The sequence below is a fragment of the Hippocampus guttulatus genome, chromosome 3 (genome assembly GCF_054856545.1).
Source record: "Hippocampus guttulatus isolate MCC_2025c chromosome 3, RoL_Hgut_1.0, whole genome shotgun sequence".
In the NCBI taxonomy this organism is placed as follows: domain Eukaryota; kingdom Metazoa; phylum Chordata; class Actinopteri; order Syngnathiformes; family Syngnathidae; genus Hippocampus; species Hippocampus guttulatus.
The window spans coordinates 20,783,344-20,797,804 of NC_141263.1; the positions used below are offsets into that span (position 1 = coordinate 20,783,344).

The 14,461-nt window shown below is 42.4% G+C and overlaps 2 protein-coding genes across 4 annotated transcripts in view; one reads left to right on the top strand and one right to left on the bottom strand.

Annotated features, from left to right (window-relative positions):
• The window catches only part of cd276 (CD276 molecule), a 77,863-nt gene extending 68,068 nt beyond the window's left edge, over nucleotides 1–9,795 (bottom strand). The window contains exons 1-2 of the mRNA XM_086107371.1: nucleotides 9,560–9,795; nucleotides 7,452–7,560 (exon numbers count right to left, since the gene is read on the bottom strand). Coding sequence (XP_085963497.1) covers nucleotides 7,452–7,509 — 58 coding nt within the window. The 5' untranslated portion in view covers nucleotides 7,510–7,560; nucleotides 9,560–9,795. The remainder of the gene's footprint in view (nucleotides 1–7,451; nucleotides 7,561–9,559) is intronic.
• Nucleotides 9,796–10,124: 329 nt separating this feature from the next.
• On the top strand, nucleotides 10,125–13,569 carry LOC147207825 (ubiquitin-like protein 7). Of its 3 annotated transcripts, none has more exons than XM_086107979.1 (11): nucleotides 10,125–10,154; nucleotides 10,407–10,581; nucleotides 11,019–11,138; nucleotides 11,230–11,315; nucleotides 11,561–11,645; nucleotides 11,713–11,770; nucleotides 11,840–11,976; nucleotides 12,040–12,089; nucleotides 12,172–12,351; nucleotides 13,116–13,223; nucleotides 13,296–13,569. In XM_086107979.1, the coding sequence occupies exons 2-11, from the start codon at nucleotides 10,407–10,409 to the stop codon at nucleotides 13,440–13,442; spliced, it is 1,146 nt and encodes a 381-aa protein (XP_085964105.1). In that variant the 5' UTR covers nucleotides 10,125–10,154; the 3' UTR covers nucleotides 13,443–13,569. The 3 variants fall into 3 exon arrangements, with proteins under 3 accessions (XP_085964105.1, XP_085964104.1, XP_085964106.1); XM_086107978.1 differs by having other exon boundaries at nucleotides 10,129–10,207; XM_086107980.1 differs by having other exon boundaries at nucleotides 10,129–10,207; nucleotides 12,175–12,351.
• Nucleotides 13,570–14,461: the final 892 nt, after the last annotated feature.

Sequence of the window (14,461 nt, forward strand, 5' to 3'; positions counted from 1 at the left end):
CAGGAGCGGTGAAAAACCAAGTCAAGCAAATGAACTCTGAGCTTGCCGTTATTCCCGGAGGCTTGACTAAAGAACTCCAACCGCTGGACATCAGCATCAACCGGGCGTTCAAAGTAAAGTTGCGAACGGCATGGGAACAATGAATGAACGATGGCAAACACAACTTTACAAAGAGTGAGAGGCAGCGCCGGGCGAGTTACGCCACAATTTGCGAATGGATTGTGGCTGCTTGGACGAACGTGTCTGCTTGCACTGTTCTTCGAGTTTTTGGCAAAGCCGGCATCATTTCTGTGGAGCCACATGGCAATGGGAGTGACTGACAACGAGAGGGAACACGGCGTTTTTGATGGATTACCGGTACTTGCACAATTGTTCAATTCTGATACAGAGGATGAGGACTTTGATGGATTTCTGGGTGATGATTAATCGAAAAACGTGAGTACATTGTACGATGGCTAAATAAAATACAACGGAACTCCGTTTTGCTTCGTTGCCTTTTTAAAAACGTGTTTTTAGCTTGTATCTGTATGTCTTGGCATGCTACCGTATGCTACAAGCTAACGTGTTTTTAGCGTGCGCGCATGCATGCCGTATGTTTTACCACTTTAAAATTGCGCCCAATGATACAGTGCGTTTTGTCTATGTGTAAAATACAGAAATAGCACCCATTAATGAGACTGCGCCCAACCATACGGTGCGTCGAATGGTCGTGAAAATACGGTAAATCAGGGTGTAGTGTAGTGTAGCATTCTGTTGGCATTTCCTTGAGCGTAGCTCCATCTAGTGAATGCATCGTAGATTGCGTCGTATAATGTGGTGCGTCCAATATATGCAAAAAAATTACAAAATAGGTCATTCATTGAAGGTGCGCCTCATAATTCAGTGTGCCTTTTAGTGTGGAAAATACGGTACCCCGCGACCCCTGTGAGGATAAAGCAGATCGGATAGATGGATAAAAATTAAAACCAAAAAAAAAAAAAAAGGCAAAGGCATAAAAAAAGGTCAGCTCTTCCACAAAGTCTCTTAGGAGTTTAATTCACTGATACACATTTGTGTTCTGTGGGATGTTATTACACAAATTATCAGATCACTCTTCGGTGATCAAAAAAAAAAAAGTATTTCCTCAAAATAATGTATCTTTGTTCGTCTAATTACCGTAATTTAAATATATTAAGTTTTGAAAATGGATAATTGTCATGTATGAATAGTATCTGTATCAATACAATCAAACAACGATTAGTCTCGCGCCCAGACTCGAGCGTGCACACACACCTAAAACGCGGTTTCCTCCATGGCCCCAAAGGCCAGAGACCACATTGATATTCCACACCTTCTTGACTCCTGACAGGTCCGTAGCAACACAGTGTGAGGAGTTGGACACAAGTAACTCTTGACACTACAATGGAGAAGCTGAAAGGGAGCTGCAGTGGAGCAAAGAGCTTCCTGTCAGCATGACTGACATCGGTCACGTTGACAAATAACAAATGTTCTCAGCACCGGGCACCGGGCATGTTAAGTCACATACCGCCGGAAGTAAACACAATTTAATGGTACGGTGTAACCTTACAAAGTTGACCACTGCGAAAATACATCTTTATTTATGTAGCATTTTCACAATCGCTGCAAAATAATTTAATGTAAGTTACTAAACTTCATCATAGCACAATATTTAGGCCTATATTTTCATTTTGTTCCAGAGATTATTTCCAATCATCAATTCATTTTCTTTGGGCCACCGCTGCAAGACACCTGACCTTTTATATTTTCTGCCACACAATTAGCGTCTCAGCCGTCCTTTTGTCAAAGTAATAATTACCTTTCAATAACTGGACAGAGATATTTATACAATGATTGGAGCCATCCGCTAATCACAGTGTGCACACACACATTGAAAGGGTAATTCCGACTTCTGTGGGAATTGCACGGTTTTACTACGAGTTTACAGTACAGGGCAGATGAAAAGGTGGATCCATTTACAGAGCAGGCTAAATGGGAAACAATTTAAGGTTTTAAACAAACTATTGTTTAATGGTGCATCACAAACCCGTCCCAGGTGGGTCAGGAAGAGACTAGTAGACAAGCATCGTAGCCATGAACCTCCACAAATGTGTACCGTTTACTCCTTAGTTTGATAACATCACGCTCTTCAATGCACTTTTTCATGTGATTATACTGTATGTATTCATCTTTAAAATGGTCGCACGCATATTTTAATAAAATACATGTTTGGTTTGTTTTATGTAAATGTGACGCAACTCACCATGAAAAAATCTCGGTCTCAGATTGAGAAGAGTGTTATGCTTGTACAACACTGCCCCCTTCTGTCAACTTGTGATGTTGCACGCACATTTTCATTCTGGGCGTTTTGGACCGGCCTGTCGACTGTTTGAACTCCACATCCTCACACACAGCCTTTGCGCAAAAAAAGGGGTCACTTTCAACATCAAGCTCTGAATAGAATCTCCTCCTTTCTTATGTTTCATTCCACAGGAAATCACAAAGGGGTGGACTCGCCAGGGAGACATCCAGGTGATCGGCTGGATAAGGACTCAGACTTGCTTATTTCCCGCAGAGTCATAAATCAAGACGCGATGTTCTTTTGTGCTGTTTTTTCCCCTTCAATCTTGCTTTCTCTCTCCATCCCCCCTTCTTTCTCTGCCTTTCTTTCTTTCCTCTCTTGCCTTCATTCTTGACGCGAGACATCTCATATCCTGTCAATAACCCTCTAATGGGCCCGGGCAGTCAGATAAGAGTGAGCCTCTGACTTACAAATCCGTAGACACCGAGAGCCTTTTGATTAGCTGTGGTTTCACAAATGGGGGGAAAAAAAAGAAAGACAAGGAATGCGGTTAGCTAACAAGGTAGACACAAGGTCACGGGGTCAGATCTCACTTGAGGACAGAAAACTTCAAGGTTGAAGAAGAGAAACAGCAGGGCGATAAAGGCTTCCTTGATTTCCCTTCACAGGATGTTGTCCATCTTTCTCTTACAATTTAAAAGCTTGTTAGGGCACTGCACCATACTGAAAGGAAGAATATTTTTCTCTCACCATATCTATTCACAAATTAACCCATTCCCTTTTATTAATGTATATATATATATATATATACTTTTGTTGATTTCTGCTCTTCTGAAATGGCCCAGGATGCAAGAAGATGGCGCCAAAGTCCTTTTTAATAAGAAAGTAGTCTGTGTCAAAGAACTAAGTTGAAGTGATACGTCTTTATTAAAAGACAATTTTCCTCTGCTTACTGCCTCTTACAAGCCTTTATTTTTAAGGGGAAAAAGTAAGATGAGTTTGAAATGCTGATAACATGAAGTGTTAAGGGATCATAGTTCATGGTATGTTTTTGTTTTTAACTGTTTAATCTGGACAATTATAAACATTTGGGCGTGATAACAGTTCGCTGTTTTTCTTTATTTGTCGCTGAGCTTGGTCCCTGTCTCCAGGGAATATCAAAGGTTTACTGTTTTGTCTTTGTAATGCTCTTCCATCCTCGCTGCCACGTCGCCAAACCACAACCACTAACAAGCAAAGGGTGTGTTTGGTCAAAGCCTTACTAGACTTGCCCTTTACTCATTATCCCCGTGCAAGCTGCCTTCTCAGCAAAGAAGCTGAGCGAGCCTACAACGGTTTCCAAGCACGGCTCAGCATCCATCCAAAGCATTCACGCAAGCCCACAAGACGCGCAGTCAACCACACATGACTCGGGGTCCCGCACAACCCCTGCAGAAGTGCAATCGCTCCATATTACCTAAATCAAATTTTAAACAGTCCCACAGGCCTGCATTTTGACGACTTGTTAAAATAATCATGAGGTGCTTGTTGGGTAATGCACTCGGTCTCAATGAACGCGCACGGGAGAAAGGAAGGAGGATGGAGGTAGCGCTCGGGACAACAAGACTGATGATGTACGTGATTGCGTATGCGTATCGTCTTAGTCGAGATGACCCCTCCGCGGGACCCTGCAGCGGACGCAATTGAATTAACAGGAGCATCACAGATACACGGTAATCAATTTATGTGCAGACTAAAGAGAACCCTCTCTGCAAAATCAATCACAGTGTTGGAGAAAAGGACGACATAGGGGGAGGGGCAACATTCAGAGCTATCACACTTGAAAGGACAGTCGGGAACAGAATATTTTCACACCACTGGGGATATTATTAAATCACACAAATGAATTTGAATTAGCCCTAGGCTCCCCTCCTAGGGTGAAATCTGGTAAATATTCTAAGATAACATAAGAAAACCTTTATTAGTCTCGCAATGGAGAAATTCCCAATTCACAGCAGCAAAGTTATGAAAGGAAGAAGTAGAACAACAAAATATAGGAGCTGCTGGAAAGGCAGCCACTCTCGCGGCGCCATTTTGAAGTCAAAATAACAAAAATTACACAACACAACACATAGGGCACAGACAGTCGTGCAATCTTCACCACTTTTCTGCATACACTTTGTTGTCTGAAGCAGTTCTAGATGAAAGAGGAGAGGATCAAAGTGTCCTTTCACCAGTGGATCAGAGACGTCATGCTGAAAAATGTGCACACGTCTGCTACAAGCTAAGTTTTGAAAGCAAACACGAAGCTGTAGCGTCCATTGACGAAAAGAGATGAGTTCACCTCTCCTGTCCCACGTAATCCGCTTCAAACTCCAAGCCGCGACTCCCAGTTCCAAATCCGCATCGGCGCTCCGCGCTAACGCTCCTTTCTTCTCATCGTCGGCTCCTCAAGACTTACATCCATCCAGCCGCAGACCGTTCAACAGCACCGATCTCTCCGCTGAACAAAGCGGGGCTGTGAAAAATGCTGCCCATAACAGGCGCAAGACACAAGCGCCCCGGACTGTCCAGCAACGACAGTCAAATGGCGCCGACATTCCTCCCAGTCAAAAACAGTGCTGGTATACCCATGCTGCCGAGAAGGCGCAACCACCGAGCACAGAGTCTCCTCCTTGATGAATGTCGTGGCCAAAAAAATGCTGAAAAAAGTCCACATCAGGTCCACATGACGTAAACAACACAAAGTGACAAAACAAACACAAAAACAACAAAAAAAAGCAAGGCTCATGAGAGCACTTGCTGACGGCTGCCTACTCGGGCGCCATCTTGACTTCTAGCCTAGTGACTTCTAGGTTGTATTAAATTGTATTAAATACAAATGGTAGGCTAAGGTGTTAAGACTGTTTCGCTCTGGCTGTGCAAATGTGACAGTGGGTTAAAAATGACAAGCTATGAGTAAAATGGCCAGCCAATAACTCTTTCACTGGCTGACACTACTCAAAGATAGTCACTGATGCTGCTCTTCGGTGTACATTCCTCTGAATTTGGTGCGGGAACCAGTGCAGCGTCTATTCCACCTGTTGTCTGGTGTCAGCTGGGATAGGCTCAAGATATACCGCGACCCTTAACTCATTCAGTATCAGCCAATTCAAGACCAAGTCTGAAAAGACGTTTAAAAACGTCTTTGGGAGTGAATGTGTTAATAGAATAAGCGGGATTGAAAATACAAGAATGGATCCTCAAGAGTGAGACAATTAGACACCAAATTGAAAACCATTACCTGTATATTATATTGGGCCTTTTCCCAAACTTTTTATGCCACTTTCCCTCTTCAACAACAAAACAAAGCTGAAGGCTCCATTCCACTCAGGTCCTCATCCTCCCTCCACCTCTCTATACCCTCTGCCCGTCTCAGCACAATGGGGTGCAGAGCCTTCAGCCACTCTGCCCCCAAACTCTGGAACTCACTTCCACCCAATATTCGTAACATTGACTCTCTTCCCACATTCAAAACCCACCTATTCAGACTTGCTTATTCTACTTAAATCTATCTCTTCTTTTATTTATAATTTTATCTGTGGTTTTATTCTTTGCTCTTGCTTGTAAAGTGTCCTTGAGTGCTGTGAAAGGCGCTTACAAATAAAATATATTATTATTACTCTTATTATTATTATTATTATTAAGGCGCCGGTCTGTCCAATCGTACGGCTCAACAGCATTTGAAAGACAACAACATAGTGTATGTCACAATAGCACGGCTGAAGAAGCACAATTAGGTTTGAATGTAGTTTATAAAAGAAGAAATCAAATGTAGTAAGAAGTGAGATAACGTATGACCCCCCCCCCCCCCAAAGGTATATAAGACACAATGTATTTTTACACCACTGCAAAATGCAATAATAATAATAACCACTTGAGATGAAAATGAGCTATGATCAGATTTTGCATAATCACCCATAGGTCTAATTTGTCAGCCATTTTGTTCTTGTTGTTTGGAAACAGGATGCCATGTTGAGCTACTAATGTTACCTTTTGATTAAGCGCGGGGACTTCACAATCTGCACACCCACTGCAGTGTTTTTGTATCGAGTTACATGTGCAGCAGCCAACTAATTCACTTAGTGCTCCACTTTGCGGAGAGAAACTGAATCATTGTATGAGCCGCCCACATCTACTCCTCCTCCATGTGGATGCCACGCCGCCAGTAACGAGCCAGCCCGTGGTGCAATTTGTGTCAGGAGTGAAGGGATGCCTTATGAACGAGTGATTGCACTGAGGTCCACTGAGGCGGAACTGAAACATGACTGAATGTTGTCATGTAAACAGTCTCCCTATCTTGCATTCAAAATGAAGACCCACTCTTGTCACATTTTTTTTTTCATCAGTTTAGTGCGGTCCTCAGAGGAATTGGCTGTTTACAGAAAATAGGTTGAAATTATCTTGTTTGTTTTTCCAAAGAATTTCCTGAACTTTACAGGCTTTCCCAAGGATGTTGGGCTCACATTTTGACATGCTGTATCGGCCGGTATGAGAGTTTAATTTACACAACATAGTCCATCCGACACCAACAGCGGAGAAAAGAAGGTTATACAACTTTCACGGTGTAGATCCCAATTTTTGACATGCTCGACTCCATTCTTTTATTTACAGCGCCTGGAGACGTTATCAAGTCGGCCTGTGGCTATTTGTGACTTGTTTTATGATGACCCAACTTCTTTGCTTGTACAGAAGTGAAACTTTCAAGTTATGAATCCTTCATTGCGACATCACCCAGCCGCCCCTTCACAACGACTGGAAAATCTGCTCTAAAAGCAGTTTTCATCGAGGGCGTCGCAAAACTCCCCACGGCAATCAGCTGAGCACAGACACCTGATGAAACACCAACATTGTATATCTTCATAGTTCCTGAACTCTGCGCCTGGCATAAATATGCCAGGGAACCATTAAAAGTCTCGCAACTGAAATAATGTGAGAACATATCCGATGTCTCAACAGTTTTCTGGATCCATACCAAAGGGCCCACATTAAATCTACCCCTGAAGAAACGACCCCTCGTGTAAAACTACAGGAACTTTTGAGTGCCGTGCTTCATTTTTGCCCTGCGAAGGCCTTAGAAGAGAGAAGATAAATGATCCTCAAGGGGTATATTGTTACCACAGCTGACACCCACCAACAGCTTGGAAGGCCAACATGGCAGACAGGAGCAGGGGCAGCAGCAAGGACATCATGGTGATCCCGGGGTGGATTCGTACGGTGGGAAAAACTCTTCAGGCGTGACGCTGCAGGGATCAAAACAGAGCAATTAGAAAGATCTTACTTGCTTGTATTCTTTTTTTAATCTTCTTTCGTTGATAGTTTTAGTAATGTCAAAAATTCTCCCGATAATACCACTCGTGTAAAAACGGCATTCTGGTTAATATTGCATTTGTGGAACATGAATCAAGCAGCAAAATGCACCCATTTTTATCCATCTCAGCAGGTGGCAATTTTGCAACTTGCTCTCAAGTGAAAATGACATCACAGTGCCCAAGGGCTCAGATAGCGACCAAACGCGGCTGACTTGTTTTCTCAGTTTGGTCAAGTGACGTGGATGGACGTTCGCAATTTGAGCCCATAAGTTTAAAACGAAGTAAAACTACAGTGTCGAAGATGTTTTACATTTTTCCATCAGTCTCATAATTTGACTTGAGCAAAGAGGATGTGGGTCAGTCTTGCAGCCTCATCATGACCAACGTTTCCATAACAGAGCAACTCGCCACTTTCTTTGGACTGTCCAAGCCATCTCCACAGAGCTAGGAAATAAAAACATCCCCCAAATTTCCCTTGACTTGTACCCTGGAGAGCACAACGTCAAATTGGACCAACCAAACCACAGGCCGACTCTGCCTGGTGGTATCCAGACACCCGGAACTGAGTTCAGTGCTCCCCCCCATTCCAGCAATGCAAATCCTTTGAACACTCCTTCGTTAAAACTTTTTTATAACTTTCTCAAGTGGGAAAAGATCAGGAGCACACAGCGGGAGAGGGGTGGAGGGGGGGGGGGGGGGGGGTGGTTGACTTACACATGATTATTGTAACAGGAAAAGATCAAATCGGTGGCACCCGTTATGACAACAGCACAGAAGGACGTTTTGGAAAATAATAGCTTCAACGAAAACGCTAAAATGTGCCATCTGTGCTCTGTTATGTTGACATTTTGGAAAACCTTTGGTCAAAAACTGTAGAGATACAGTACAGTATACCATACTTGTTTGTGTTTTCATAGCGTTTAAATAGGCATGTTGATGACCCTGGAAGCACCCTGTACTTTTTCTTAGAATTTTAAAACAAAGCCAGCTATTCTCTGGATGTCGAAAATTAAAAAGGAAATCTTCAACCAGCTCAGCCCCCGTAACAACCAACTGAGATTTACCCAAAAAGTGGTTGAAAGAACAACATGGGTTTGTTTAAAAAAAAATGGTACAACTACATTGCAGTCGGACTGATTACTATCAGATGAATTAAACTATCACCAGTCAACACTTATGACTCACAATCAAGATGACAATCTGCAATCCACTATTCGGCTGTCCTGTGTGGAGTTATCCGTGTTCACTCCAGCTTCCTCCCACATTCCAAAAACATTAAGTGTGAGGTTAACTGAAGACTAAAGATGTGTGAATGCAAGTGTGAATTGTTTGTCTCAATGTGCCCAGCAATTGACTAGCGACCAGTCCAGGGTATCGTCTGCCAACCATTTTAAATTAAATGGGATAGGCTCGCGCTCACCCATGATCAAATGGCTCATGATAGCATTACAGAAAATGGATGGATGGACGCAGTCACGACAGGATGACTTCACCGGGAATTACTTCCCACTCAAGTTATCCGGATGGGGACTACAACATCCTCTACATCCCACAGGAAGTTGTACCTGCCTGCTGAACAAGCATGTGATAAAGAGCGTAAAGCCAGGAAAATCCCTTTTAGAAAATAAACACATCTACTCTAATCATTTTAAGTCAAGTTTTTTTGAGAAAAACTTTTTTCGGACCATAGAACGTAATGACTCCACTTTGCCAACCGGGGGCACCACACGTTTAAGGCATTCAAACGCTTCATTATTAGCTTGACCATAGATTCGGTACGACAGACAAAAATACATTAAAAAAACGACATTAATCCTGCAAGAAAGTATAAAATTCCTCAGGTCTGAGTTCATGACTTTGGTGCCTGTTCTGTTAAATAACAAGCTCCAATCGTAACATGTGTGCCAGTAGTAGATGAGCAGTTTCTTACCATGGTAGGACAAAGAGGATAAAAAGTGCTCAAGTGACGTCCTTGTCTTTCCCGTACAGTCGATGTTGCCTTCAGGAGCGGTGGAGTGTTTTTTAAATTCCTCTCGCCCCGTTATGTGACAAGATAGCGGTGTTTTGCTGTCTTAAAATGGGTCTGTCGGGGTTTATCAAAGTGCGCGGGTGTGTTCCATTGATTTGGAACTGTTTCCTTTCACTAAACCACTCCTTGTTGCTTTGCCCGGTGGTGATGTCATCTCGAGGAGGGGCGAGTCGCGTCCCACTTCGGGTTCACCGCTCGATGTCTGCAGAGAAATGGAATGGAATCACATTTTTCCCCAAGACATGACGCAGCGTCGGCTGAACAACCCAGTGGAAAAAGTGATTAAGTGCATATGATAATACCATTAAAAATAAATAAAATAAAACATGGGTTAATTGTACATTTACATAAACGTCTTAGTGGGATATTTCTTTTGGATAAGAAAATACACCGTAGAAGGACCTGGAAAGTCCCCTAACGTGTACGCTGACTGTAAACGCACCACATACCACGTGACTCAAATCTAGGAAGTGAGTCTCGCGTCAACATTGAAAGTGTGAGTGTGCGCATTTCTTGAACTAGGGCGCTGATACTCAAGTTTTCCATGGGGTATTATTATATTTGTACTCTTGCCTTTACCCATTTAAACATGTCAAAACACCGTGAAATAGATTCAAATGTATATTTGCGAACTAGAAACTGCATCTGCGTAATATCGGCTAGCCGCGATTGCTTATTTGTTAAGGTTGCATCGCCTTTCTTGCATTAAAATATTAGAGTTTCACTCGATGTATTGTTTTCGCCCCAGATGGCTTCCACAGACTGGTACTTGTCCCTGAAGCTGTTGGATCGGCCCAAATCCACCTTCCACTTCCCTGAGATGATGCCAGGGGACGTCGCACCCGGAGGATACCGAGTTGCCACATTAAAGCAGCTTGTGGCCGCTCAGCTCCCAGACTCCATACCCGACCCGGACCTCATAGGTATTTGATTAAAGCAGAAGGTAGCCTGCAAGGAGGGGTGCCATTTTTGCGATTTTTTCTGAATGCGTCAGGACAAGGTTTATTGTTTGGGATGTACAGTATTTCGTTGCAATTACATTTTATGTAAGGACATTATGTACCTGTTTTAGTATAGAAACTACTATATTCCCCTGTATAGTGAAAGTGGACATTCATTTCCTATTAGGGTTAAGACTCCACATTAATCGTCAGCTTTACAGATGCAATGTCTGCTGTAGTAAACACACGTCCTGTAACACAGAACAGTATTAGTTACAAGAAAGGTAATAAAAAATTAGGTGTGTTCAAGTTATCAACATTACCTGGGAGCGAAGGAAGCCATTGGGAAGATGTGTTTTTCGGACATGCTCCATGTCTATTTGTTCTCCAAATAACATTAAATGTGTACGTTGTTCCAGAGCTAGTCCATTGTGGGCGTAAGCTGAAGGACGACTTCACACTGGATGCCTGCGGAATTCAACCGGGATCCACGCTGCATATACTGAAAAAGACTTGGCCAGAGCCTGAAAGCATTGCAGGTGTGTCGCCTGATACTGTAACATACAGTATGTTAAGATGTTTTTCATTTTGAAGCCAAAGCATTAAATATCTGGGTTTTTTTTTTTCCAGAACCTGTGAACAGAGCCACTGCGGCAAGGGAGTTTCGAATGCTTCACGCGGCCCTTCATTCGCTACACTCCACCTACAGAGATTCAGTGAGAATGACTTTAAATATACTTTGTACACCTGTGTATTGACTATTAGGTACAACTGTACAATCCCACTTTTAAATGTTGCCATTTACTAGAGCGCTCAAGTGTCAAAGGACAGAGTTGATCCTTCTATGCTTGCCAAACAGAGCTCTCGAAATGTAGTCGACAGGTGCACTGATTTCTGTCACAAAATAGCCAAAGAATAAGTAAAATGCACAGTCAATCCTGCATCTTCTTTCTCCACCCAGGTGTACAAAATGCTAACCAACAAAGAGTCATTGGATCAGATCATCGTGGCCACACCAGGACTCAGATCTGACCCGGTGGCTCTCGGTAAGACGTGACGCTTCTTCTTCATTGGTGCAAAAATGCAAATGCTGACATTTGGAATCCGCTCCAGGCGTGCTGCAAGACAAAGACCTGTTCGTGCAGTTTACAGACCCCAACATGTTAGACACGTGAGTACTTGTTTTTGTCTTAATAGATATATTTATGCAAACCTTGAAGATTCCATTGGTTCCTCACAGGCTCATCAGCTCTCACCCAGCCCTGGTCAACGCAATCATCCTGGTGCTGCACTCCGTGGCAGGAAGCACACCCACGCAGTCCACTGCTGCCTCTTCTACCCGCAACGCCTCAGCCAGCTCTTACAGCGATATGCCAGGTCGGTATATAATTTTTCTTCTCATGTTCTTTTTAGATTAAACTGAACACTTTTTTTTTAAAGGAGGCTTCATGTTTGAGGGCATGTCTGATGATGATGAAGACTTCCAGCCTGTGAGTTTTCGCTCGCATCTCAGCATTGGACTTCTTTTGAAGCGTTAATTCTGATGAATGAGTTGTTTTTCTGTGCATGTAGCAGGGCAGCCCGGCGGGCCCCTCGAGCAGAGCGGGGCCATCGGTGGGCATACGGCCGCTCTCTCTGAACCACAGCGGTGCCACGGGCCCTCGACCTATCACGCAGAGTGAGCTAGCTACAGCGCTAGCCCTTGCTAGCACGCCGGAAAGCAGCGCAGTGACTCCGACCACAGCCAGTCAGGTCAAGCCATGCTGGAACATCTCACAATTACACATGGGACAAGCTTCATTGTGTGGATGCTGAGAATTAAGCAATCACGTTATGTGCTATTTTAAAAAATAAATTATAATGTCATATGAACGCCAAACATTCACATCTATGTTTGTGCATATGAGAAGAGCAAATTTTTGTCTTATACAGTTTATGGTGAGAAATAGTTACACGAATGTGAATCGTGCACCCAAAAATAAATATTTTTTTTAAATGCTGAGAGACATATTCACATTGACGCTACGAAACATCAAAACATAAGGTGAATGCTGAGACGAGTATTTACATAACTGTTTTTGTAAATCAAAAAGCATTTTGCACTGTTGAGATGAGCATTAACATGAATTATTGCGCATCAAGCATTAGTTTGTAAATGCTGAGAGCTTAATATTGACATGAATACTTATGACTATCGAAACAAATTTTGTAAATGATGAGAGACCAACATTTATACTAGTGATATTATGCATCAAAAACTGATTAAATGCTGAATGACCCTCATAAACACTAATGATACTGTGGATCAGAAAATGAATGTGAATGCTGAGCCATCAGCATTCACACCAGTGCTTTTGTACAGAAAACATAATACCGGTACATAATATTGAATGCTGAGACAACAGCATCCATGGTATGCTATTACATGGCAATATTTTTCTCATTCTGTGAATGCTTTCCTTTTTTTTAACGAGATTGCTATAATATGGTATGATATTATTCTGACTTTGCTATAGGCCGAGTCGTCGAGCAGTGGCCCCCCCATGCCGACAGGGACCCCCGTCAGCAACGACCTGTTCAGCCAGGCGCTGCAACAAGCCCTCCAAGCCAGCAACATGTCTGCCCTGCAGGTAAAATATATCTGTGTTAAAGAGCATACTGAAACATGAGTGAATAAAACAATTGGCGCGCAATACCTGCAGGGCCGCTGGCAATCGCAGATGCAACAGCTCAGAGATATGGGCATCCAGGATGAGGAACTGATGCTCAGAGCTCTGCAGGCCACCGAAGGAGATATCCAGGCTGCCCTGGAGCTCATCTTTGCCGGCGGACCGGGGCTTTGAACCTCTGGGTGAACAACATCCGTAGGACTTTTCGTTGTCACATTATTGTCATGTTCTATATCATATCATAATATCCTAATACATTGTTATTTCGTCACTATGTTTGAAATAAATGGAAATGAAGATATTTTGGAAACGCCTCTTGTTTTTGCATCCTCAACTCAGCTATGTCTAAATAGCATTTTAAAAACAACCGCAACTGAAACAAATTCCATCCATCAATGATGCTGTGAGAGAAAAACCCATAAAATGACCAACATCATAAAAATCTGACTTTCGTTCGTCAAATGTTATCATAAAATCATTAAATTTGAAGAAAATGTAATTAATTATTCAGCATCGAAAACAATACCAATTAAGTACATGTATTGACGTATTTTTGAGGAGCTTGCCATCGAAACACTATTAAAGGCACGTAAAATACGCCTTGTCTATTAAAAAAATTAACATTTATCGTATGATCGAAATATTGTTTGTTCAACTAAGCCGAATCGCAAACATTCATTTCGTCTCAACCATTTTCAACTTCGGTTTGCTTTGAAGGCACGGATGTTACGTACCTAATGAAGTGGCCGTACGTGTAGTTATCATTTTTGTACACTAGATGGCAATATAGTTCTATTTGTTTCTGTGTTGACTAACTCGTTAAAATTGGCTTTTACTTTGGCTCGGCAGCTATGAAATTCTAAATTATATAATATATAATAGTTTATTAGATGAACAGCAAATATTTTGTTTTTTTGGGGGGGTTCAATTAAATATCGGTTGAACGTGATTTTCAAATCATTGTGTTGTGTGTTTTTTTTTAATGTTTAACACAACGCCCCAACTTCACTCAATTGAATTTGTCGTTTGTGTACTTGGAAAGCAACTTAATTGTTTGTCTGTCGTGTCGTGGCTACGTGCTAGTTTGTTGACTGTTTACGTATAGGTTTGTATAGCACGCAGGGAACTTCTTGATTTATTTGAAATAAAATTAAACAAAAATCATTTTAAGCACCATATTTAGGCTCCACTAG

Bases quoted from the DNA above. Each gene is read 5' to 3' on its own strand.
- LOC147207825 (XM_086107979.1), top strand. From the start codon at position 10,407: ATGGCTTCCACAGACTGGTACTTGTCCCTGAAGCTGTTGGATCGGCCC. The intron at 11,139-11,229 runs GTGTGTCGCCTG...TTTTTTTTCCAG, and splicing joins AGAGCCTGAAAGCATTGCAG to AACCTGTGAACAGAGCCACT. The intron at 11,646-11,712 runs GTAAGACGTGAC...AATCCGCTCCAG, and splicing joins ATCTGACCCGGTGGCTCTCG to GCGTGCTGCAAGACAAAGAC.